Here is a 25,933-nt window from a genome sequence, read left to right as displayed (position 1 = left end):
CAGGGTTCTACAAACATCCAAGCCGTGAATCGGAATCAATATGATAAACACCAAACATTGTTACTGCTACTTTATTAGTTCAATCTCGAGTACTGTATCTTCCTTTTATCCTTGAGCTGAAATGCTATACAATCGTTCTTATTCCGACCCTGAGGTAAATAACATCAGCACATCACGACTGCACTGAATCAAAGTAACAATTCACAGCAATGTCTACATTAAAAATATCTCTGACGCGGCTCAGCGGTGCTGTGCAGGGCTGCATGCAACGCTGATCTTGATTAAGAAGGCAAGACAGCAGTTCACTCATTCTAGAGTCTTCAAGTTCAGTGGTGATGAAAGTACTCAAGCGAGAGAATCCACCAGGGTAGTCTGTAATTAGTATGTCCGTTCATCTCAATCCAAGCAGGTAACTGCAATCCGCTTGTATCAGCCAAAGGTTTGCTCTGCAGCTGTAAGAGAAGTTTACTGTCAGAAGTTAACTATTTCGAGACGAATTTCGCACATCAAAACCTGGGCAACAAAGAAACTGATTCCCTCTTCTTAATAAAACACTCAGAGGGGCCGCATTAGTAGCTCTTTAAGTTACAGCTGTGTGTTTGAGACTGGACAAACATTAGAGCGAGGAGTGGGATACCAAACACTACAAAAGAGTCATGATACTTCTGGGCTAACAGAAAGAAAACCAGTGTAAGTACAAAAAAATATGAAGATTGATATAGTAACATAAATTAACTCCTTACTTTAATCCGTTTAATGGGACTTGGCGATCACTTCCTCTCCTAGTTTCTCTAATATTTCTTGTCTGTAATCATCGAAGTCACCATCCACCTCAGTTATTTCTTGATCTTCCACAACCCAAAGTTGACAGGAAGTCTCAAGTATAAGACGTGCATCGTGACTCACCAAGATCACACCTGACATAAGACAACAAGAAAATAAGGCTTGAACCCAGGTTACCTGAACAGCTTGCCAGCAGGGTAGTAGTAATCAAATAGTTCGTTGCGTTGTCTGATGCGAGGGTAGTAGTCAAAATAATTGGAAACACTATATAAATGAAGAAACAAATATTCTAAATAGAACTGAAAACTTGTTTAAAAAAATGTCCTAACTGATTTGGAGGCTGACCGGTTGGCTGTTTACAAGACGTGAAGGAGTTGAATTCGGGACTACCGAACAAACAGATGGGCAAAGATTTTAAGTTTTCGTGTGTTTGAATTATGATAATTTAATTTTACTTTTACTTCAGTGTAACCAGTTAGTGCTGGTAACGCACTGAAATGTATTGACATTTGAATAAAGGTTCTGATCTTGTCTTATATATTGACGTTTCCAGCGTTTGTCGGAAGACTACACGTTCCTAGCGTTAACTCGTCCGACGAAGGACAGATGCTCCAATGTCACTTCCGTCCAAATGCGTTACGGCGGCTAATCTAGCATCATTCACTTCAAGTTCAGAATCATTTAAGTGTAGTACTGAGAGGAATTGTTGCAAGTGACTGACAGTTTTACACCTTCTAACCTCCAGTAAATTCATTAATGGCGTCCGCGAGGGCGTCAATGGATTCGATGTCCAAGTTGTTTGTGGGTTCGTCCTGTAACAGAGACAAGAAACACGTGACATCAGCTCTCTCTCATCCGCAACTCCCTCTTCATGACATTAGCTCTTTCTTCTGCTGAGGCTCAAAGGTGGGTTTTCGGGTGAGGAGAAACCGCGGAATGACGTGAGTGTAGGCGCAATTCGACTTTTGCGCATGAGCAGTATTTCAATGAACCAACCAGAACTTATACCTACCAATACAATGACATCCGGGTTACTAAGTGATAAATCAGCGAACGCCACACGTGACTTCTGACCACCTAAGAATGAAACAAGCGTATTAGCCTACACTCCATAATCGCTTCAGTCACACCAGTCAGGGGACAAATCAACGTTACCTGACGCAATATGTCTGGGTCTTGTAGGTGAGGCCGAGACAAGACCACAATGTGTGTTAAGAGGAGTTGTCCCATCAAGACAGTTGTCCACAAGTGTGAGAGCAGTTTATCAAAGCTCTTGCACACAAAGAACTTGCCTGAATATTCGGCCGAGGAATGTTTCACCTCGGGCGTTATCTTAAAATCTTGTTCAAGCAAACAGCTTGGACGAATACTGACCTGATAAATCTTTTGTCTTGATGGTGTGAGCATGGCTGATTAATCCAAACCTTCCCAGATGCTTTCGTGCCGACTGGTAATCCAGATTATATTTTTTCTGAGAACAGTAACAACAACAATAATAACAACCCAAGCCTAAGTTCTCATAACTGGTCCTCATTCATACGTTGCACTTCTGGTAGGCCGAGAATAGGATAAAAGATCAACTTTTCCATGGTAGAGGTTGTTTATTCTCTTAACCTTCGAACTCGTCGTCAGCTGATCACAAGTGTCAATACTAACCTTTAGATACGTTCAAACTCCCTTTATTAATGTACAATGTTGTAACCATTCCCTTTGTCAGGGCATAATCACTGCATGGCACAACGGAAGGTGCAGTGACATAACAGATAAAACTCTATGAAAATCAGAGCGCAATGTAAACAGCTAATTAGTGATGGCTTTACACTCTGTTGTTCTTCACATTGGTTTGATATTTTCAGTAGTGCCTGGCCGGGCTTATTTACCTGAAGATACTCCACGGGTGAATCCTCCATGTTAAGCTGTGTATAAAACCAAGGACAACTCGATTAATGACCAGTTAAGACAGCAATACTGCAATAGACCATGCAACACGACAAATACTACCTGGTCAGCAGAATGCTGGTTGTACGAACCAATACGCTGTGAAAAGAAAAACAAATTCATTACTTGGTTATGAAAGTTATCCGTTGAGGGAAGGGGGGTTAAACAGGAAAAACTTCTCTCGCTATCTGTTTTAATTAATCGTAAGACTCAAACATTCTGAGCCTTAGCGTCTTCAAATTGATTTTCATTTTATGTATATATACACTGAAAATCTCCACCTTTGAGGTCCAACCTCCAAGTATTTCTGAATTTTTTTCAAAATCTCCAGCCTTGCATGTTTTGGGGGTTGACAAGTCTGATATTCAGCAATCCATACCATTATAGCAAAAAGGAAAAAAGGAGTTCGTGCTAGGAAGCGTCATAATACCAAACAGATCAGTGTCTTGCACTCACCAGTCTGTGATTCCGTACAACGTCGCCTTTTACCTGAAACAAAGAAAACCAGAAGTTGAGTTAGCACATTCTTTACTACGAAAGATAAATTTAGGTAAATATAATAAAATTATCCCGCTCCTCACCGGTTCAAGTTCGCCAATCAAAAGCTTTAAGAATGTACTTTTGCCAACTCCATTATTTCCAACGACAGCAACTACAAGAGAAACACAGATTATAAAGTAGAAACAAATGATAACAAGGCGAGAAAAAATAACAATCATTACTAACAAAACTAACTATATTTCAAGAGCAAGTGGTTAAAGTATGAGCTTCACAGAGATGTTTACAGCATCACAACAGCATCGAGAAGTAAGTCGTAAAAACTGTCAAGATATTATGATAGCAGCTACATTTGATTTGTGGCTGACACAGGAGTTCGCCTCAGGCTACAGTGAAATCTCCCATCATATTCTGAATCTTTAGTTTCCTTTCGTACAAGAGTCTTTGTGGATACACAAGATGAAAGTAGATAAATAAAGGTTTTAAGGAGTTGTTGACTAACTTCGAGACTTCATGTCAATTCCAAAATCCAGGTCATTAAAGAGCTTTGGTTGGTTGGAATAGCCAAACGTCACAGCTGTGGAGAAAAACACAACCACCACGAACAACATATTTAACATTTTAACATTTATTTCCGGTAGACGACAAATACTTTTATTGTGGTGTTTTAAAGTACTTCAATTGGTTGTTTGATTGATCGATCGATCGATTGATTGTTTTTTTTTTTTAATAGCATGCCCTAGGGACCTGTTACAGCGACATTTCGCCAGGACAATATCACAACATAGGCAGCGTCCACTCTACGCCGGAGGAATTTGAAATCGCAGCTTTGTTTCTACAGTTAGGCCTACCGCCCACACTAATCCGTCACAAAAACGGATTTAAAAAAAAATATTTTCCAAAAACGCTCTTCAAACCGGAGGAATTTGAAACCGCCGGGTTTTCGTTTCCGTGTGGACGGAAAACATTTTAAAAACGGCGCTTTTCGAAAACGATGACGTCACGATAATCATGTGATTTCCCTGCCCGAGTTTTCCTCAAACACAAATCAAAAACGACCGGTGATTGCTGCGTTTTTATATTCCTCCGGCGCAGTATTGAACGGAAAACGTTTGATGCGTTTTCAGAGTGAAAACTCCGTTTTCAAATTCCTCCGGCGTAGTGTGGACGGGGCCTCAAGGAAATGTACATGGGGCAGACGCAAGGCGCAACAACACATGTGCAAAGTACCAGCACATGTGGAGTGCATCACTCTGCTGTGTGAAGATGTTGTGTCCCTGCTTCATGCAACTACCACTTGTCTCTTCATTTGCTTACACCTTGAGGGTAGTTTTTGGTTTTTTAATTCGCCTTTTACTTTCCTAAACGTAACATCAATCAAAAGCTAAAACAAAGTGACTTACATTTTAATCCAAGGATAGGTGGATTAAGCGGCGGCGGCAGTGGAAAGGAAAATTTTACCACGTACTCTTTGGGTTTCCTGATAAGTTCCACTGGTTGAAGATCGTCCTGAAAACAGTCAAACAAATCGTAAGCTCTCGCAATGGTCCGTTTGTGCTCTCAGAGCAAATACTGAGTTTAAAATATTGTTTAAATTAAAAAAAAAAAACACACACACACACACAAACAAAACAAAAAACAACAACAAAGCAAAAACAAAAACTGCAAGTGAATTGATGAACTCCATTATAAAGGTCCCAGCCTCCCGTCTCCCTGGGACCCCTGGGACAGCTGGATGGGAGGACAGAGACCAGCAATTACAGGCATCACTACATTGTCATTTAGACACCAATGTGACGGACCGAAGATCATCAACAAACATTTGAGAAAAACACTGCACTCTTAATCATAAGGTCACTACACTGTGCAAGTATTTCATTCTGGACCTAATGATGATTTGATATTTTAGGGGCAGTCCTGGTTTGTTCACTGCTCTTACCTCTTCCATGTCTCCTTTCTTGCTTCCTTTTTTGTTTTTTCTCCCTTGAGCTGCCTTTGTCTTCTCCTCCTTTGAAAATTAACATTTCCTTTTGTTAGTTACAGATCAAATCGAACCAGTGTTAAACACGTGCGTGTTTAGCCACAGTTAGATGATGTTCTGTAAGCCACTGAAGCAGTCCATTTACTCTTGTCAAATGAATTAAGAACTCTGAACTTAGATGATAAAGACATGATGATAGATGCGAATGCAGCCATAACACCACTGGAAAAAAAGACCTGAAAACATTTTCAGGCTTTGAACTGGAAAAAAAGACTTGAAAACATTTTCAGGTTGTAATTTTTTCAGGTCTTTTTTCCAGTAGTGTTATGACTACATTCACATCTATCATTATGTCTACATTTAATTGCTACTGTTGGACATCTATTACTATTAGATGATAAAGCTATTCAATTGACATTGTCTTGTTTAAAGCATCGTATATAATGTTTGAAACCAATCAAGGTACAGTTAATAAACATCTCACCGCTTGTTTCTTGGATGAACCAGAAGCCTTGAGATCCTTGAGTTGCTTTTGCTGTGGTAAATGAAAGAGCAAAGATGTCAAATAACATATATCAGAGCATTACAAGCACTGGTCAAGTTAATTCATGTACCTGTTTATTATAAGCCTTCTCCTGCTCCTTGACTTTCTGTGCGTACATTTTCTTGAACTGCTCTAAAAAAACAAACCAACATACACATGTGGAAATTGTGTCTTCAGTCACATTAAAAATGACCATTTTGAGTGGAATTGTTCAATCACTAACCGTAATTTCCTCTGTAGTAGAAAAGCTTTTGTTGATCTGAAAAAACAGTTGAAAACACGTTTTTAATTGAATACAACTTTCTTACAGTATAATTACCCCCAATGACAATAATAATAGAGGAGAAGTAACACAACTGAATGGATTTACCATTCCCATACCAATCTGTAGGTATTAGCATACCTAAATGAATGATGTCCGTACAAACACTGTCCAAAAAGTACTGATCATGAGATACAACTAACAGCGTCTTCTTCCAGTTTTGAAGGTAGCTGAAATAACATATACATGTACATTCAGAAGAAAATCCAGACAACTACCATTAAACAAAAAATGTACTAGAAAAATGGATTTAACAAACTGGAATAAACACATGTGCCTACAGTCTGACTCTCGCTTGTTACATTATTTTTCTTGTTAAGCAAAACCAATTTTAAAAAAAAAAAACGGTAAGAGGGTGCACACTAAAAGCTGTATCTCTATTTGAGGAATGGAAAACATGTTCCATGTTCTTATCGAGTTTTAGTAGAATTTAGTAGAATGTAAATTCTCTTTGTTCATGCCATCATTACATCAACAGCTCGTGCTACTTCTATGTTTCTAGCAAGTTATAGAAACACAATTTCTAACCACTCAGTGAGCATATTTTCTTAGTGCTGTTTTCCAAAACTCAATAGAAACACAGACCAGAAACTGTTGTCACTTGACAGATGACAGTGCCAGCAAAGAGAAAGTCTATTATAATAATTAAAAAAAGCAAAGAGAAATTCTATTACAATAATTAAAAAAAAAATTTTCCTCACTTTTTTTTCTTGCAGTGTTTTTCAAAAGAAAGAGAAAACATTTTCTGTGTTTCTATTAAGTTATAGAAACACAAGCAGAAGTTTGAGAGTAGGAGAAATGCTATGAGAAAACAAGTGGCAAGCAAATGTTTCCACAACTTTTTCAAGTTCTCCCAAACTTCCATGGGTAAAAGTTATGTAAACCAGTCAGCACAAACATGTATTGCCATCATCTTAAACATTATAACAACAGTTCTAATTATGTGTCTGTAGACAGATATAACAGACTTAACGGTCCACTACCATCACCAAAGTTGAAAAACATACTTATCAAGCCAAATGACAGCATTCAAATCCAAATGGTTTGTAGGTTCATCCAACATAAGCAAAGTTGGTTCCATAAACAGAGCTCTGAAAATAGTCAATCAAATTAAAAGGATATATTAAAGGAAGCATAAAACTGGGGGTACAGTAAAATCTTTGTCATATATTCTCAAAACATGTTTTCTTTGTGCACAGCAAATGAATTTGCCATGTAATTGATACATATATATAGGTCATAATCACACCCTCATTATCTATTTAATAATGTTTTCACATTTTGCATCAATGTGCTGGATTTATTCAAACCCTTACATCATTATCAAACTCTAAGTGGAGGTGTGTTGTTCTTTTATCTTACATTATCAAGAGTTCAAACATGTAATGTTATTATCCTTAAATAACAAGGCTAAAACTGACAATTGCCTTGAGCCACAAGTGGTGATTTAAAATGGACCAGGGCCCCTAAAAATTTCAAAAGAGTTGCAATTTGCAAAGTTCCATAGAATAGAAAAAAAAATACAACAGAAAAAAAATAGCAAGTAGTTTAAGTGGAATACATGTACTTTTCCTTTCATTTCCTCAACTCTTAATTTCATAGACTTGTGAATGAGTAAATTTTAGTTCTGAAGTGGAAAATTGTTTTTGGATTTACATACTTTCTTGAAGGCAAGTCACAATTGCTTTTTCTGGGGCTACTGTACAATTTGACTTTTTGTGTTATACATCTTTTGTTAAAAATTCATGAAAATCTTATTTTAGACTAGAGAAAACTAAGGGCCATGATATTTTGTCCCGGGACCTTAAGACTTAAAGGAAAGTGGTCCAAATGGCCACCAAAGTTCATTTTTTGCCCTTCTTCCATAAAGTGTTGTGTTCTCAGGCAAGGGACAAAATTGTTAGTACATTAAAAACCCACGTGTAAGAAGCTACATTTCTGGAAGTCTGGCAAAAAAGATTCTTGTATTTTAGGGTAGTTGTTGGCAATTCAGGCTAAGTAGGTCCTTAAATAGGTTCTTAATTTCTATGAAGAAGAGTTTTTCTCTTAATTATTTATTTTTTTGATGTATCTTTACCAATATTTACGTGTTCATTCGTGTAGTTATAAGTAGTTTAATCTGTACTGTAAGTACATTAGTTATGAGTGAGTTAAAAGTAGTTATGTAACTGAAAACCCTTGTAGCAAGTTGCAATAGTAAGAGTAGGTATGTAGGTATGTATAGTTGATGACTACCAGAAAAAAAAAAAAAATTGGGTTTGGACCTTGAATACACAGTATTTATTTACAGCTGTATTACCGGTATGTATTTTTTTTGTAACATAAATTTCAAATAAATCTCAAAGTCATGCTCTTTATGGTTAACATGTTTTAACTTAATTTACTTGTAACCTGCATGTAAGAACCTGCTTGATCTTGCTTGGCTAAACTTAGGTATTAAAATGGCAAATTTCTGCCAGCAGGTTCTTAAACCACTAGGTTCTTATATACGGGTTGTTCATTTTTTGCCCTGCTTATATGGTGTTGTGTTCTCAGATAAGGGACGAAACTCTTAATACCTTGCAAGTGAAACTCTCATCCTCCATCCTCCAGAAAAATGACTAACAGGTCTCTGTTGCATTTCTGTTGTAAATCCCAGACCCTGGATCAAAAAACCTTCAATTATATCTTTATCAGTATATTTATACGTACATGACACAGACCAATCCAAAAGCTTTACAACAGTGAATTGGGCAGTATTCTCCATATCTAGTAATTTCTTATCTGTTTTTCCATTTTTGTTTGTATGAACCTGTAGGGAAAGCTATGCGTTATTGCACAAGGGTGAAATAAGATGTGATAGGCAGGGTTTACTCCATTACTAACTAGTTATTAACCAAGAGTGTAGCCTTTGCAGAAAAATCTCAAACCGAGACCTTGCTTTATTGACCAGGCAATATCAGTGAGGTCAATATGGCAAAGTCAAGGTTTGAGATTTTCCCTTAAAGACTGAACATTCAAGGTAAATAAGTTGTATCAGAAGCATAATTAGGTGATATGCTTCTGGTTGTATATTATATTGCTTTTTGCTTTGTTTTTACAGGACCGCAATTGGCCTGTGGGCAATTACCGAAGACTAAGGGCCTGTTTACAAGGAGGGAGGGTTACCCTAGCAAGCGGGTTAACCCTAGCTGGAGGACAAAAGATAGCCCAGGTTTACAAGCAACATTTTACAGGTAGGGTAACCCTACAACCCAGGACAATTTAATGTGCGGTTACACTGAAAGGGTCTGGAAACAATTAGAAAGTTAGCCCGGGTAGGCAGGTTAACCCTACCTGGAGTGTTTACAAAGGAAAAAGTTAACCTGCCTGCCAGAGTAACGCTAGCACGCAGATAGGGTAACCCGCCTACCCGGGTAACCCTAGCTGCCTTGTAAACATGATGAAGAAAAAAAGAGGGCATGTGTGAGTGCTAGGGTAACCCGCTTGCTAGGGTAACCTGCCTTCTAGGGTAACCCTCTCTCCTTGTAAACAGGTCCTAATGCCCTAGCATTAGCCAATCAGAACCTGCATTGTATTGGCTACAAACACAAGCCATATTATAAAACATGTTATTTTGTTAAACAAAATTATCTAAATCATGTGACTTACTGCCAAGATCCTGCGGACTCGCGCTTCTGCAGAAGCTGCACCAATAGCCTCTAATTCGACATACACCTAAAATATGTAGTACATATACATATACATGTAAGAAACTTGACTGTACAGAAAGAAATAGAACATTCCTCTAGACAAAGGATGTTAAAATTGAATAATCCACTCGCACCTCTTTTAGTTTCTCCGTTGCTGTCTCATCTCCATTTTCACTTAATGCAACAAGGCGTGCCTCCTGCAATAAATGAATGGAGCATAGGTCACTATTAATAAAAGACTGGACAATTAAGTTCATTAAATCCATTTGTTGATGCTAACCTCTTCCAGTAACTGAAGTCTTTTCTTGTCTGCTTTTAACACCACATCAAAAGCAGGCGCTTCACTGGCCTCCACATCTGAAAAATACAAAGTTAGTCATGATCATCAGGCTAGCCAAATTAACATCACCCACACTCTGATAAATACTGCTTTCTCTTGCTCATAAATGTACAGTGAAATCTCCAGCACTGACAAAATACACTGTATTGATAACTTTTGGTAATTATATCTTAAAATGCAACTACTTGAACCAGGCACTTAGAACAAAGTTAACCAATCAGAACATTATTTGGGAACAAAGGATTGTCACCTTTCACATAAATGGGCCAATGACATTGAAGTTCATGTATACAAACCATAGTTTAATGACAAAATTTGAAACCCAACAATGTTGAGGAGGGTTGCAGACCTCTCAGGAAACTCATTCATTGTTTCATTGTTCATCGAAGTACAACATGTATGTAAGACTCTGCTGTTGACATTCAATCAAGTCACATTCACAAGTGGCCCAGTTCATAGGAGGCCTTTGATTTGTTTTCTCAAAAATGAAGACCAAACTAAGAAAAATATGGACTCTGTTTTTCCCTTATCATTTAACTGAAACAAAAGGAAAAGAATCTCATGAATTACGACAAGAATTACATGCACAGTAAGCATAGGCTGAAACAAAGGGCATAGTACACAATTTTCAGGTAAATTCAAAGTGGCTGATTATTCTTATTAAATCAATACCTTGTTCACAAAGAAGGACATCAATATTTGGTGGAATTGCAAGTTTTCTGGCAGCAATATGTGTTAGAAGAGTTGTTTTGCCCATGCTAAAGAAAAATGTAGTTCAACAAATCACATTTATTTTAACTTAACCACAATCTAAATTTTTAAAACCTGGTATAATCACAGTATGACAAATTGAAAGTAGAAACCTTGTATTTGTTAACATTATGTACATTGTAGTATTGTGAGAGTCTTCAACCTCTGGTAAATCTGAGACTTTGCAAACAAGCAATAAAATCATGTCTGTGAGCCAGGGACTTTCTCAGCCTTGCAAAAGAAATCAAGACTCACAGATGGAATTACAAAATTAAAAACATGAGACAGTGTAACCAGTAGAAATTTTGCTAAGATTTTGTCAGACTTGTGCTTTTTGAAAGTCCATTTGTCACTGCTTATTGTAAAGCGAGGAAACATTACTGAGAGGAACTAACACATTTAAATAAAGTCATCCATTGATCCATCCATTTATTGTGTTTTGAGTCATAATTAAAATTGTAATGTGAAAAATTACTACATGCAGCAATAATTTTTCTTAAGAATTAATCTTTTCTTACCCATTTGGTCCTACTAAACCGTAACGCCGACCAGCAGTGATGTTAAGATTTGCGTTTACAAAAAGATCTTTTCCACGGGCAGAGATACTGAACTTCTCTACCTATAATAATCAAACAACCAAAGCAAATTCAATACTATGACGTATAAAAATAGAATTTTATAATAATTTGCAACTCTTTTTAAAAAATAAGATACATTGGACTATAATTCTAGAAGAAATCCACACTTCTCCCCAAAAGGAGGCATGCTGAAAATTCTTGCAGGAGGGTATGGGGGAAGGAACAAGGACCCTGAAGATCCAGGCAGGAAGGGGATCATATTTGCTCTAGGCATATCTTGCTAGACATCAATCAGTTACTTTTATTAGTACCTTAATATCTAATGCATTTTCCAGAACAGCAGTTTTTGTAGAGGATTCTTGTTGTGATACAGAAAATTGAGACCCAGCCACTTCTTGTGTTTCGCTTTCAAATTTTTCCTTTTAAAAGGGAAGGAAAAAGCCATGGTGACATTGATCAAAATCTACTATTACTAAGAAAAAATGACTTACAAAGAAAGTTGTGATACAGAATATACACAGAAAGAAGAAAATAAAGAAAACTCTGAGAATCATAACAACACCCTGAAAGACCTGGATTACCATTAAGATGACAAAACATGCTTTACATACCACATGCTGTATAATAGTTGTAAAGCCAAACTACAATAGTTAAAATGTCACAGTGAATAACTGATCAAATAACATCATTCTATAACAACAAACAATTTGTATGTAGAAGGCAGTAGTACCTTCTTTTTCAGTTTCCTTTTCTTTTTTTTGCTAAGCTTCTGCATATCCACTGTATCCTCTGTTTTAGGAAAAACATTGGACAAGGTTTGTAAGAATAATTTTTAATGTTATATGATATATCACAATAACGATATTGTTTAAAACACTAACAATGTAGTTTAAGAAGGAATTTTTCTCACACAAGTTAATGAACTTCCCCTCCAGAAACCTTTAATGGTCCAAATAAATGTATTTAGTATATACCACACCAATGAGCCAATCAGAATGGATGAAAAACACGAGTGGATTGTGTTCTTCATCCATTCTGATTGGCTACTCCAACTTGGGATAGTTTGTGCTATCCACCTCCCAGCTCGCACAGTTGGTAACAACTTACCAACAAGTGACAAACAGATCACCACCTACAAGTCAGCAAACTTAGCAAACTTTTTGGCCACCTGTTAGTCAACTGTTGGCATGCTGTTAGTTGTCTGTCAGTCGACAGACAGTTTACAGTCAACCAAAGCCTTTTTTGGGGGGGGGGGGGGGGGGGTGGTGGGGAACTGTACTTCACTTTCACCCGAAGGTTAATATTTAAATTGAAAATCATGTTACTCTGACACATGTGAACTGTGGTGTTAAGTCGCGGATTGCACCGCAAAACAGAAAAGCCGGTAATTTCTTGTAGTCACCTGTACAGTGATGACTATTAATTTCTACCTGTTTGCTCTGTCACAGGGCCCTCTTCAGGCGGGTTATAATTCATAACAACAGCCTCTTCTTCATCATCATCATCATTATTTCCTGTACCACTTTCGTTATCATTCATGTCGCCATTTTCTTTTTTAGCCGCCGAGGCAGTGTGTAAATCATCTGAGTCTAAGTTTAACTTTGATAGATCGCTTTCTTCTTCTCCCTGTTCAGCCGCCTCCACTGCAGCCGCAAGATCAAGTTTTTTCTTACTCTGTGCGCTCTTTTGTCCTTTCTTTTTCACCATTTTGATATGCTATAGTATCCTTATTAGTCTTTTAAAACGTTTCGTTTTCCCTCAATATTGTCAGCCTATTCTCCTGGTCGGTCTGTAAATGTAAGACTTAAAAGGGTCTCCGCTGACCTATCAGGCCCAGCTTTCCACGGCCAAGTTATTGATGACTGTACGGTCGACTGTACAAAAGAAACATCATGGCGTCTGGCGGGTTAAAGAAAAAGAGTGGAAAAGCTGGACTTTTGGATAAGGTTTTAACTCCAAAATATATATTCATGCTGGGTTTAATGCTTATTTTTTATTCTGAAAGACTGTCATGTTGTTTTTTGGTGTTTTTTCTTCTCATTGAACTCAGTGGGCCATCGGTTCTGATCAGCCAGTCAAGATAGACAAGTGGGACTGCAATGCGGTAAAAAATGCCCTTGATGATGCAGCGAAGAAGGTGACTGTTTATTCCCAGTGCAAAATTGTATTTAGCAGTCATTCTTGTGTTCGTTTTGGAATGTTTCGGCTGGCTGTCATAGGGAAAATCGTCTTTACTGGGCTTCAGCTCACCCAGTGAAAATCTTAATTTTGTGGTCAGTAAAATGTTCTTTTTTCTAAAGGTCCCTTTTATTAGAAAACCAGTTTGCCTTTGCTGTATACTCCTTTTTTTTCAATCTATACTGTTGCCTTTTGTTTTTCCTAAAATCTTAATTTCTGGAATATTCCTGGCCTGTTATATATCAAATTTAATAGATGTAGGTATGTTGTAATCCATTACATGGATTGAAAAATATCAGATTATCTGTCTGTTTATTTGGCAAATGAATGAACTATTGCATTCAAAAATCTGTAGAGGCATCTGGATAATGTACATATGCATCCTGTGTACACTATTTATGCAATGTTTTTGAGTGGTATATCATTGAATATCCCACTAGTCACTTGTATGTTCTTGGTATATGCACAAGCTATTAGACAAGTGTATTTAAGAAATAGAAAACATGTACCGTGTTTCTCTCAAGTTATAGAGACATGAGTGGAAGTTTGGGAGAATGAGAAATGCTGTGGGAACACGAGCTGCAGGCAAGTGTTTCCACAGCTTTTTCGAGTTCTCCCAAACTTTCACGACTGTTTCTATAACTTGATAGAAACACAGAGAACATGTTCTCTGTTTCTTTTAGAAAACACCAGGACGAAAAAAAGGAGAACAACTTGTTAACTTTGATTATCAAGATGTAAATTCTCTTTGCTCACGCCATCATTAGGTCAACAGCTCATGCTAGTTTGGTGTTTCTATCAAGTTATAGAAACACGACATTCAACCAATCAGCGCACCTATTTTCTTAGGACTGTTTTCTAAATACCAATAATATACAGAGGGGGACATTGGGGTTTTGGGTGGTATTGCAGTATTGGGCATTATTTTCCTTGTGACATTTTGGTAATTTAACTCTCGAAATGCAGTATTGTGGTATTCTCCGAACCTGTGGGATGCTTTTTTTGCATTTTTAATGGTATTTAATTAGAAATTATCCTCCAAGTTCTCCAACCTTTTTCCAAGCCTTTTCCAGTTTCCGATTGGACATGTTCAATGAAACTGAGCTCATGCACAGTAACAGAAAACTGCAATCCTTGTGTTGCAATCGAAAATGGCTAAGTTATTTTTGTTAATAATTGGCAAACATGTCAATGGATATTACTTAATTTTGATTGCCGGTATTTTGCCTAAATCAAAAACACCATTCATTAATTAGCTCTAAACTTAACATACAGAGTAGTAGTTTCGGTTTGACATTGACTTTCCAACTCGGTATTGAAGTATTGCAGTAGTTGGCGATCTTTTTTGCGATGTTGCAGTATCGCCAAATTTTTTTGCAGTGTTCAGACCCCCCCCCCCCCCCCCCCCCCACAATGTCCCTTGCCATACAAGTGGTGAGTGGGATATTCCATGGTATGCTGCAGAAAAAGTGTTGCATAACTGTTTTATACTATACCATAGAAAATACAGTGGCCAACACAATCAATGCAGCACACAATGTCAAGGTTGAGTGTTATATATTGTGGTTATATATTGTTGTGTGATCATGTATCCTTAACATGCCAACTGACACATAGGGCATCAACAAGACTGCTCCATCTCTGTCAGTCCTTGGCAAGCCATGTGGCTTGCTCCCAGTTAAGATTTAGGACCTGAAGTTCTGTTGAGTATAGTGTGGCTTCCCTTTATTCTTACTGGCTGTATTTTGTATGGTATGGTGTAAAGTACAATAGATAGCAGGGATTCTTGGTCTTGTTAGTGCACTGTTTTGATTGTAATTTGTGTTGCAGGTACTGAGTGAGGGCTTTGGCTATGTGGAAGACTTCAAAGTTACTGATATTCGCTTGGCTATCTGTACTTTATCTTGCTGCTTTGCCCTCGCTGCCTTGATATATGATTACCTTTACCCTTTTCCAGTTTCACGGCCTGTCCTTATCACATGTGTACTGTCGTATCCACTTAAAATTATATCATGTATTTAACAAGTATGATTTATTATCACATCTAAGTACCGTCTGATATCAACATGAAAGTGCTGAGCATGATTGACTGATTATCAGACTGGATATACAATAAATTTAGTGTCTGTTTATTTGCAAAGGGTTATTGAAATAGAAGTCCTGTTATTAGTAAAGGACAGTTGTGAGTGTTACCCCACACGAAACAGTATCAGTAACTTTTATTAAATATATACCATATATACAAACTACAGCAAAGTCATTCTTCAGGTTCCTAAAAATTATTTTCTCTTAGGCATGTCAGCAAAACGTCCTTGTCTTCACATACCTCTGTTTCAAAATAATACTGTTTTTTTCACAATCCAAATTAATCCAACATTGCAATTTTACTTTGTGTTTTTTTTTTCTGGAGAGAAGTTGTCTAACTTGCCAATTACAATTTCCACCTTATTCAGTTATTGTTATGTCTATTTGTAAAAAATAAATTATTGAACATGTCTTACCCAAAAGCAGGTTACCTGGTCCCTTTACTCAGGAGTGGTGATCACAAATTTGTCTTGATGTACAGCTGTACTGTGACTGGCACTTTTAGCACAACTGGTAAATTTACTTGCAGATGTGTTCTAACCTTACTGAACTAGAGCTTAATGCCTTTTCACAGTACAAGAATAGTCTTTCCAGAAGTCCCTATTTTCTCTTTGAAGGCCTGTGTTCCTTTCTTCCTGTTAGTTAATGCCTTTGAATTTTTGGATGATTCTGTTGTAGATCTTAACGTCACCATTTGATTGACAACTTTATCTTAGCAAGCACTGTTGTTGAAAAATGATTTTCTTGACAATAGAAAAGATACTTTGCTTTAATGACTGTCTTGACAATCTTTACAACCTTTGTTGAGAAAAATTACATCATGTTTGCTGTGCAGAAGGATGAAGCAGGAGTGGTGAGTTTCTAGTCAGTACCTTTGTTCAGTTTTTCAACGCATGTATATCATATTAAATTGTGTCGCTTGTGTGTAAGCATTACAATGAAGACATCAGTCCTGGCAAGTTAATTTTGACTTTCTTACTGTACTAATGAAGAAATGCAAACTACATACTGGACTTATCAGAAAAGATCATGTGTAAATTATGGGAGCTGTACAGTCTTCTATTTTAGTGGAATTTGAGCAATCAGTGTAGTGGACATTTGTGTGAAAATCTTCCAACATGGGCAGCTTTTTCCTGAACATTCATCACCCTTAGATTATGAGTCTTGCATGTCAGAAATGTTAAAAAATAACAATGATGGTCTGCCATATTCATTCTGATTATATGGCCTCATTGTCTTTTAGTGTAAAAATATTGCAAAGAAATCTCTAAAATGCAATTTCTTTGCAAAGTATTGTACAAGTGGATTTATTAAGCAAATTGATTCAACTGGTAACAGTCCTTAATGAAAGCAAAATCAATATTATTAATGACCACATTTGCAATGGCTTGATATATGTAAATATGTGCATAGTAAGGAGGAGTGAAAGTCTGAACATCATCAATGCTCAAAATGTACCAAATGACAAGTATTGCCCTTTATTTACAATCTTACACTCATTAAGAACTCTGACTTCTAAAACTAGTTTATTAAATATTTTCACAGGGTCCCAACAATTACTGGAGTTTGCATTCTACACTGAAGCGCTATGATCAATATTACACCTTGACAATCATTTATAAAGATGGTGTCACTAAGAAGGAAAGAGAGCAGAGTATGAAAAAGTATGTTCTCAACCCTTGATTGAAAGCCCGTGAAATGTGGGAACTGTGAACAGATCACTTACATGTAAAAATCATTAGACTGAGATGATATTTGCTTCAGACTAGGTAATTTCACCCTCAGCCTAGTAGAACCTCTGATGAACCACTGGCTAAGTTCTCTGTGCTTACCTCCAGCTTCTGCAGCATGAAGTCAGCTAGAGGTTCTGCCTCTCCCCAGTGGATGGGATGCTAGTCCATCAAATGTCACTTGCTAGCATTCTGTCAGGTTGCCCTGCCAATCCACTGATACCCATTCATACTCCTGGGTGGAGGAGGCTCTCTGAGAGTAAAGTGTGCTTCCAACAACACAAGACAATGTCCACGGCCAGGGCTCAAACTAGGACTGCTCAAACCAGAGTCCAGCTCACTTAACAAAAGGCAATGGCCCCCTCCCATGCTTTCATAGTACAAGACTGACTGTTTAGTTTTTCTTGGATGAATTCCCGACACAGTAAAGGTGGAAATAATACCTGCTCAGTATAATTGACAAGTCCTCACTCAGACATTTTTGATTGACTGTTGTCATTGTGTCGTGTTTTAGGTCTGTGGCTTCATGGTTTGATGAAGATGGTACACTGTTATTTGACATCCTTGAAAGAGATGTCCGTGAACTTCACAATGGAATTGCATCTGAGAAAAAGGACAAGTGATGTTAAGGACCCAGCTGCAAGAGCAGAAGTGTTAATAGTGATGTGTGGAATCTTCTTAAAATAAATATTGACAACTTGATGACAAGATATGCCCTCACTTTCAGACTGTAGGCTTCAAAATGGAGCAGTTGTAATAAAAGTCAAATACTGATATTTGTTTCAAGTACTGATATTTTACTACTGTCGGCCTTTCTGGGAGCAAAATTAATGGTTTTAAGATGACTTCCACAGAACATTTGAGTGATAACATTTGACAAAAATTAAGTTACCAAAAAAACCTCATGGCATGGTAATATTTTGAATACAGTTAAGAAGAACTTATCGAGACTTTAGCTCTCAAGTTGACCCCACGAGGGAAAATTGAACTTGAAGTTATCCATATTTCAATGAAAACAGACGTTTCGTGTTAGTTAAAAACACAATAACAAAAGCTTTAAGCATTTTTACAAGGTCCAAGATTAAATAGAATGTATGTATGTATGTATGTAACTTTCTCGAGAATGCATGAGAATTTAATCACAGAGTCACTTAGAGAAATGAAGGAAAGTGAGTTGTCTTAAGTAGTATTCCAAAAGTTACCATGCTCTGAGAAGATTGTTAGTAACGAATTTTTGCACTTATTGCTCAAACTATGAGTGGAATCCATCTTAATTATTAAATTGACCGGCAGCCCTTTAATCATGCTTTTAGTGTGTTGTTGGCTGATCAGTTAAGGGAAAGGGGTACAGTTGGTCCAACAAAAGGGCTTACAGTGAACTCTCTGTAACTTGGATACACTCAGGAGTGGCTCTAGATGTTTGCTTTAGACAGGTGTCTGCCCTACAGAGTTCAGTTACAGAAAAACAAGTGAATTTCAACTGCAACTTGGGAGATAGCCATGTCCACCTTTTGGAGGGCATTGGCTACAAATTTCTTTCAGTTTGCTGTTGGTACGGTTTTCTCATGTTTTCCATTGAAACAATCAAGGGGCACATGTTTTCTCTTGCTTTTAGTACCTCCATTCCATACGAAGGGAGGCATGCTGTCTGGCTAAAGCTTAGTGCACAGAACTCGGTAACTATGTTTTGTTATTGAACAAGACACTGAAAGGTCACAGTGCCTCAGTCCCTGCCACTCCAAGCCCTAGCAAGGTTATTGGGCATGACACTGTCATAGTATGTATGCTCCCAACAGTGTAAATTAAATGCTGGGATTGGCATCCCAAATACTCCAAGTAGCTTCATGTTATGGAATATGGAGATAGGTGTTAGCCTGATGCCCCACCAGCCACTAACACCTTCTATATTTGACAGTCTCCAGTTGCTATTACATTTAAGATTTCAAAGGTGTATTTTGATCAGAAGTACTTGCTGTTGTTTGGGAGGTTTTTGATTTAAGTTCTGCTCCCAAAACCCCTCAGCTGCAGATTCCAGTTTTCTTAACACTTTTCTTTTACCGGTAATTTCAGAAGACCAGTCCTTATGATGACTATGGTATACCCCAGAAGTGTGCAATAACAACAGTTTAAACATGGGCACTGAAACTTTAACTGCTCTTTTGTCTAAACTACACAATATCAGCCATATTTGAAACACAGTTGTGCAAGTCATAGGGGCAATCAAGCTTGGCATATTTATTGCCAGCATTCCCTCTACGGTAATGACATAATCTTTTGATTTCCATTCAAGGTATATCTTCATCTTGCCACATCACTCATCTCCAAATGTTAATGTTCATTCCAATAAAGGCTTATTTTCCCACAATTAATCCAGACCTGGTGACATGAACTTTTTCTATGGAGTCGGCTCCATAGGGTAATCATTTATGGCATTGTGTGCACAAGTGTTATGTTTTGAATGCTGTTTTTGCATTCGTTTTTACACCCACTCCTCAAACTTTGTAACATGTAATGAGTAATGATTAAATTGTGTTTTACTATCATCCCTGTTAAAATTTTGGGTTTTAGTCATGAATTATAAATGTCCAGACAAATGTGTTTTTTACTTTTTTATGGCTTTATTTATGATTTTCTTGAATTTCCCTTGGTGAAATCTTCCAAAATTTTCACAGCACATTGCATCCTGCAGGATATCAATTTTAAACAAAAAAAAGTAGGGTTTGTACAGGCAGTTTTCCCAATTTTTGCAAATTTGTCTTTTACCACTGCAAAAAAAAACTGGTCATATAGATTTCCCTGAAAAACAAGTTCTGGCTAAAGTAAAATATTTACTACTAGTCTGCCAAAGTTTACAGATTTTCACCGAAAGAAACACGAGATAATTCACTGTCAGTTTTGCTTCTTGTGCTCATGTTGATGTCATAAATTTAATATTGAAAAACACTGTTTTCCTCCAAGCACACACAAGTTACTAATTTTTTCAGCACACATGCGATTGTAAAACTATAGGGAGCCACCTTAAGAGGCATGTTTGAAATCTGATCCTTGCATCAATAATTTGCATATTCACTTGATTTCTGCCCAGCATAAATATTTTTACATTCAATAAGTTGTTGCTTCGGTTGATGGGTGGCATTTCCTCAAATTGTAACTGGTAAAATGGTTGCTTTACACAGAAATTCCTTCAGATTTCAACAAGAGAATCCTACATTATACACCAGCTGCACCTGTTGCAGAACTCTACATTCATTGGTCTTTGAAACCCTTTTTAAATATTATAAATGAATATTGTTTAGTGAGCCAATAAGTGACTTTGTTTAGACAGCTATGGTTTAACACAAGCTCAATTGTTCAGCATTTGAGTTGTACCTGTATCATGACAAACACCACTAACAACAGGTTTGGAACATTTTCAAACCACCAATAAAACCACAAAAATTGAATAGCCCAACCGCTTAGCTGTGGTCCTACACCAGAAGTTAATAAATTATTGTACATGGCAAATCATCAATTCTACTCAAAGCAAAAATATAAACACCAAATTGATAACCTTGGAAGCCAAACCAGAAGGCCTATCAAGAAAAGTTAACTCAACATAATGAGGGGCCAAAGCTTGAAATCCCACCTTCACACCACAGGTGAAGGTGGTAAGTTGATAAATAGCAGTGTTTCACTTGGCCAACAACACAGCCCAACGGTTTCTTTAAATTAAAAACCTCTGATAATACTGTTTTGATGCTGTTAACTTCAGCAGGTCCTTATTATCCATGTAGCAATTTCCAAATACAAATTTTTCCCATCTGGCTTTATTAAGACCTAGAAACAGACTCTTAAGGCTCTGAAATATTAATACCATACAACCACATGCCCTGATGGTTTTATTCAAAAACATGATAATTTGTTTGATGGAAATATTTTATGATTTACCAAGTCATAGGTTATTACGTTCTTCATAAAATTAAGTACCATAAATTCCTCAGAGTGAAAAATAGAATAACACAGTCAGCTATTTTTAAAAAATGACTGATTTCATACTAATACATTATCCTACTTTACGAATTAATCTACCAGATTACCCAACAATAATAAATGTGACTTACTTGACTTAATTCCTTTTCTCCTCTGGGAGAATAGGGCTAAACAATAATAATGTACAACCCATAAAATCTTATTTCCACAAAATGATTTCATTATTCCTATTTTCAGTCTGTATATAGGGTGCAGGAAGCAACATTCACATGTGTCAATAAATAACAGATTACACCACGGGTCTACACAAAACAGACCATTATGCGTTTGGCAGAAAAACTTCAATTTCATTTTGTCCACAACTCAACCAGTTCTGAATCTCTTTGATTATTGATCCACTTCCAAGTTTCAACATTCAATTTTATTTCCTCACAATATAATGTGTTTTGAGTAAATCTGTTGCAATCATAAAAATTCTTCCTACATGGTCTCTCCTAGATCTTCAAAAAAATCAACAAAAATTTACGGACAATGAAATTACTACATGTAGCTATCAAAATTATTGACTACACATTTACAATCGGTTGGTATACAAAGATTTGACACATCAACGCTTTTAAATTCACAAATAAATGACCTTGAAGTTCTATAAGCTGCACTGTCTTATTATTCGATTTAAATAATTATCTTGCTACTATTGTTTTTACTGAGATGGGCTATACAAAAACATAGGTGCTAAAGGCAATCTAAAATAGAGAGTTCAAATGCAAGAGAGAAAATGGCCCGTTTAGGCCATGACATACATGTACATATTAGTTGCTGTAAAATAAAGTTGTATACTTAAGCTAACATAAAGCAAAACCCAGGGTGCAAAGAAAACTGGAAAGTGACAGACCCCAACCCAAACAACAATTTTATTCACACAAACAAATAGCCAAACTTAACGATACACAATAATACAAAGAATAAAGTTAAAGACTCTCTTTGGACCAGCATGCACTGCACATGTCATCAGAGGTTTCATGGTCCCCGAAACCTCCAATTGTTGCTATTGATCGTTTCGCTCTTCAATCCGAGGTATCCATCCGGATTGTTCTACATTTATGGCCTTTAAAGACAAGATTCATTATTGCCCTTAACATTGAGGGGAATATATGATTGCAAATTGTTAGTTTTTTCACATATTTGAGTAGCCAGAGAACAGCCGGTACAATGTGATTTCAGTCATGGAGACTACAAAGAACCTTGGCAGGTGTGGACCAGAGACGTTCGTCAAGAAAATTATCTGAGAAAATCTGACTAGGATTGGTGGAGAAACAGTTAAGATGTACTCAGATACAAGAAAAAATACCCCTGTTTGCTGCAGAAAGTGACAGTAAATTGAATTTTCCTTTGCAATGCTAGCCTTCTGCAAAGACTATCACATCGCTTGTCAATTAATCCAGTTTGAGGTTAACTTTGGCAAGATCTCTTGAAATTTGCTTCAATGAAAAGTGAAAAGTGCTTTCTCTGCTGCATTCAATTCCTGGTAAAGAAAACTAACCAGAGCGAATTGAAAACATTTTAGTATCCATACGCGAGTGACCAGTTATCAATAATAACTCTGTAGGGATTCTGAAACGCAGTATGAATTCATCAACAGAAAAAAATAATAATTGTTTACTCTTATTCTACATGCTAAGCATAGTAAGTACTGCACATTCTGAATGTGTGCTTCTGAACTGTTTCAAGTCTCTGCAGGATACTTATGGCGGCAAGAACCATAGCTGACAATAGACGATATTCGTATTCTCGATATACAACTGGAACTAGCTTGCAACTGAGGCTAATGCGGAGAATCTTTACAAATGTAAATGACATTAATCTCTTTTTAATGATATTCCCTCGCATGAGCCTCCGTTGCAAGCTAGTTTCAGTCCAATACCAAGAATACCAGTATGACCTAATGTCACCTCACGACACAACATCAGAATTTCAAAATACAGTAGTTCTAAACCAAATTGCGACGAAAACAAACATCTCATATCAGTTTCTACCAGTAAATTATATTTTAGGCTGCCAAATGCCCCCAAATTCTTCTGATTTTTCTAACACTTTCTTTAGCGAAAGAATCAAAACAAAAATAAATGCTCGCAAAGCATTCTGGTCAACAGAGAGTCTTTAAGTAGAGAAAGACTTCCTCAAAAACTTTCCTAAGACAGAGTCCAAGGACAGCATCCACTAACACATCTGTAGTCCACTAACCCCTGGCTATCTGACACAGCTTTCTTTGCACACTGAAAACTATATTTCCCTGGTAAGTTCATTAACAAACTTTGCCTACAAAAACTAGAAGGCTCAACAAAATTGCCATAACATAGTACCTAATCAACTACATTGAGAACAAACTCTGCTAGGAAGCATAGACGTATGGGCTGGGGGGAGCAGCCCCCTCCCTCCCCCCCCAAAAAAAAATTGGGCAAGTCAGTATTTCCAATACTGACTTGCCCAATTCAATACTCAGAAGTAATGCAAGTTGGCATTTTCTTAACACCCCTTTTTTTTCGTTTCTCACATTGTCATTTTAGTAAGAATCCAGAATTTTTTTCATTCTCAATGCCCACTTTTTAAGCATTAACACTATGCCTCCCTCTACAAGGTGCTGTCAGAGCTTGAGGTCCGGTTCAGTGGAAATGACCAGGAAATACTCTGTGCTTTGGGTGATACATGTCAAAGGGGGCGCCTGATAAAGAAAGCGTCTACTGCATCGCTAAATTTCACGACATTGATGGCGAGATTCTGGAAGCCCAGAAGAAAATGTACGCGAGTTTCCATCGTGAGTATGGGTTCCACTCACAACTGTTTCAATACTGCAGACAATGCATGAGAATGAACTGCTTGACATCTTGATATATCGCCAGAGTTTTCCAATGTGGTGAATATTCTTGTAGTGAAATGAATCAATGAATGAATCATGTTTTGCAGAGCACGGATCATTCTGTGCATTGTGAATGAAAATTTTTTGGGAGGGTGATTCACTGCTCCCCCCCCCCCTGGAAAAAAATTGCCCGTACGCCTATGCTAGGAAGTCCATAATGAGCAAATAATTTGAAACCTACAGTATGTATGAACTATGTATATTTACCATACAGAAGAAATTTGGGTGATAGAGAAGGAGTAAAAAGAGTTTGTACTAAGAAACAAACAAAATACTCCACGGGGAGGTAATGTTATAACAGAATGGCTATAACTTTCTGAAGATAGTGTTGCACTGCATTGGCAGGCAGGTGAAACAATAATCATTAGTTAATTATCAACTATGAGAGGCTGCAAACATCAGCTTTCCATGTTTGCCACGGTGGTGAATTGTGCTTTATCAACTCACAGATGATAATTACCAAGTGTTTAATTAATAGCAGTATATACTGATTGACAAAGTAGTACTACATAACAAAACTCATGTCAGATAAATAGAGAACAACTGAATGTAATATGGGCCCAACACTTGGGCAGTCCTAACAACCATTTTAAACAACTAAGCTTTGTCCAAATACAGAAAAAAAACACTGTTCTTCAATTTTCGAGATTCAACAGCAACAAACGTGTTTCAAAGTGCAATCTACTGTTACGCTAATTTGTTTTTTTAATTTTACAAGTTACCCTGTGCTGTGTTTATTTCTCTTTCATTCCACGTACTTGCTCTTGTTTTCGCAATTGTTCCAGATCTTCTTTGGTCTTATCTTCAAGCTCTCGTATATCTTGCATAGTCATGCCATACCACTTGTCCAACCAACAAAACAACTGGCGGTGAAAGTTGGTTAGCAGTCGCTTCACAGCACGGAAGATGACGTTCTGCACTTTCGTCTGTAGTCCCCACCATTTAAAGTACACTCTGTATAACTTGTAGCACGTCATTCTGGGATAATCTTGATTCTTCCATTTACCTTTAACGAGAGGACCCCGATCTGCTTTCTCCGAGTGGAACTTGGTTGGGTCTTCATCCTCTTTGTAGTCGCTAGTGGAAACAGCAGAAGTATCGGCTATGTCTATATCAACAACTTCTCTCTTCTCTAGTTCCGCGCCGTTTAAATTGTGCACATTTTCCAAGCCTTCACCTTCTTTGTGCCAAGTATCAATTAAGATATAGAAGTTGTCCTTCATGTATGGGTTTGAATACTCCGTCCTACAATACGGATAAGCGTTCCACGCCTTCTCGTGAACTTCCAAGGAGCCAGTTGGCGCCAATAAACGAACAAACGCTGGTACCTTGGAAGCTAAATGGAAAATTTTGTGAGTGTACTGTCCATCGGGGTACTTCTCATGGCCCGTGTATGGTTCGTTTTCAACCACTTCGATTCCTTCTCCTCCTCCAGTTTCATTTTTGCTTGCTTCTGCAACAGCGTACAGCTGACCTATTTGATATTCATCGACAGTAAGCGGCAAAGGTATTCTGTACTCCTTAATTTCCATCAGAATTTATCCTAAGAGATGATCCCAAAAGAATGTAAAAAGTAGAAGTTGTAAGTCAAAAGTGGAACAAATATGTCCGATTGCCGGCGCCTTCCATGTGCTTCTATCCGTATGACG

General features: G+C 37.3%; 3 protein-coding genes across 4 annotated transcripts; 1 reads left to right on the top strand and 2 right to left on the bottom strand.

The window, feature by feature from the left end:
- Positions 1-55: 55 nt before the first annotated feature.
- On the bottom strand, positions 56-13,249 carry LOC110069627 (ATP-binding cassette sub-family F member 1-like). Its single transcript, XM_020777149.2, has 26 exons — positions 12,836-13,249; positions 12,136-12,194; positions 11,717-11,824; positions 11,346-11,446; positions 10,750-10,835; positions 10,018-10,094; positions 9,872-9,934; positions 9,697-9,762; positions 8,625-8,707; positions 7,074-7,157; positions 6,148-6,236; positions 5,968-6,003; positions 5,815-5,876; positions 5,685-5,735; positions 5,159-5,227; positions 4,623-4,728; positions 3,722-3,796; positions 3,303-3,373; positions 3,178-3,210; positions 2,785-2,820; positions 2,664-2,699; positions 2,158-2,254; positions 1,796-1,860; positions 1,523-1,595; positions 744-917; positions 56-452 (listed from the first exon to the last, which is right to left on the bottom strand). Exons 1-25 carry the CDS (start codon positions 13,110-13,112, stop codon positions 754-756), a joined length of 2,067 nt encoding a protein of 688 aa, XP_020632808.2. The 5' UTR covers positions 13,113-13,249; the 3' UTR covers positions 56-452; positions 744-753.
- LOC110069629 (signal peptidase complex subunit 2-like) lies at positions 13,242-18,172 on the top strand. Of its 2 annotated transcripts, none has more exons than XM_020777151.2 (6): positions 13,242-13,351; positions 13,456-13,542; positions 15,414-15,574; positions 16,428-16,521; positions 17,214-17,332; positions 17,913-18,172. In XM_020777151.2, exons 1-6 carry the CDS (start codon positions 13,298-13,300, stop codon positions 18,019-18,021), a joined length of 624 nt encoding a protein of 207 aa, XP_020632810.2. In that variant the 5' UTR covers positions 13,242-13,297; the 3' UTR covers positions 18,022-18,172. The 2 variants fall into 2 exon arrangements, with proteins under 2 accessions (XP_020632810.2, XP_089131759.1); XM_089275633.1 differs by having other exon boundaries at positions 13,456-13,569.
- Positions 18,173-21,263: 3,091 nt separating this feature from the next.
- LOC110069630 (phosphatidylinositol transfer protein beta isoform-like) lies at positions 21,264-25,933 on the bottom strand. The gene has a single exon (XM_089275632.1). It carries the CDS (start codon positions 25,814-25,816, stop codon positions 25,019-25,021), a length of 798 nt encoding a protein of 265 aa, XP_089131758.1. The 5' UTR covers positions 25,817-25,933; the 3' UTR covers positions 21,264-25,018.

The sequence above is a fragment of the Orbicella faveolata genome, unplaced genomic scaffold, assembly GCF_042242905.1.
Source record: "Orbicella faveolata isolate gen_17 unplaced genomic scaffold, um_ofav_v1 contig_37, whole genome shotgun sequence".
Taxonomy (NCBI): Eukaryota; Metazoa; Cnidaria; class Anthozoa; order Scleractinia; family Merulinidae; genus Orbicella; species Orbicella faveolata.
This window is presented reverse-complemented; position numbering and strand designations above follow the sequence as displayed.

Excerpts from the sequence above, each read along its gene's own strand:
- LOC110069627 (XM_020777149.2), bottom strand. The coding sequence starts at position 13,112 with ATGGTGAAAAAGAAAGGACAAAAGAGCGCACAGAGTAAGAAAAAACTT. Across the intron at positions 3,374-3,721 it reads AATTGACATGAAGTCTCGAA|TTGCTGTCGTTGGAAATAAT; the intron begins GTTAGTCAACAA and ends TTTCTCTTGTAG. Across the intron at positions 918-1,522 it reads CATTAATGAATTTACTGGAG|GTGTGATCTTGGTGAGTCAC; the intron begins GTTAGAAGGTGT and ends GTCTTATGTCAG.
- LOC110069629 (XM_089275633.1), top strand. The coding sequence starts at position 13,298 with ATGGCGTCTGGCGGGTTAAAGAAAAAGAGTGGAAAAGCTGGACTTTTG. Across the intron at positions 13,570-15,413 it reads TTTATTCCCAGTGCAAAATT|GTACTGAGTGAGGGCTTTGG; the intron begins GTATTTAGCAGT and ends TTTGTGTTGCAG. Across the intron at positions 17,333-17,912 it reads AGAGAGCAGAGTATGAAAAA|GTCTGTGGCTTCATGGTTTG; the intron begins GTATGTTCTCAA and ends GTCGTGTTTTAG.
- LOC110069630 (XM_089275632.1), bottom strand. The coding sequence starts at position 25,816 with ATGGAAATTAAGGAGTACAGAATACCTTTGCCGCTTACTGTCGATGAA.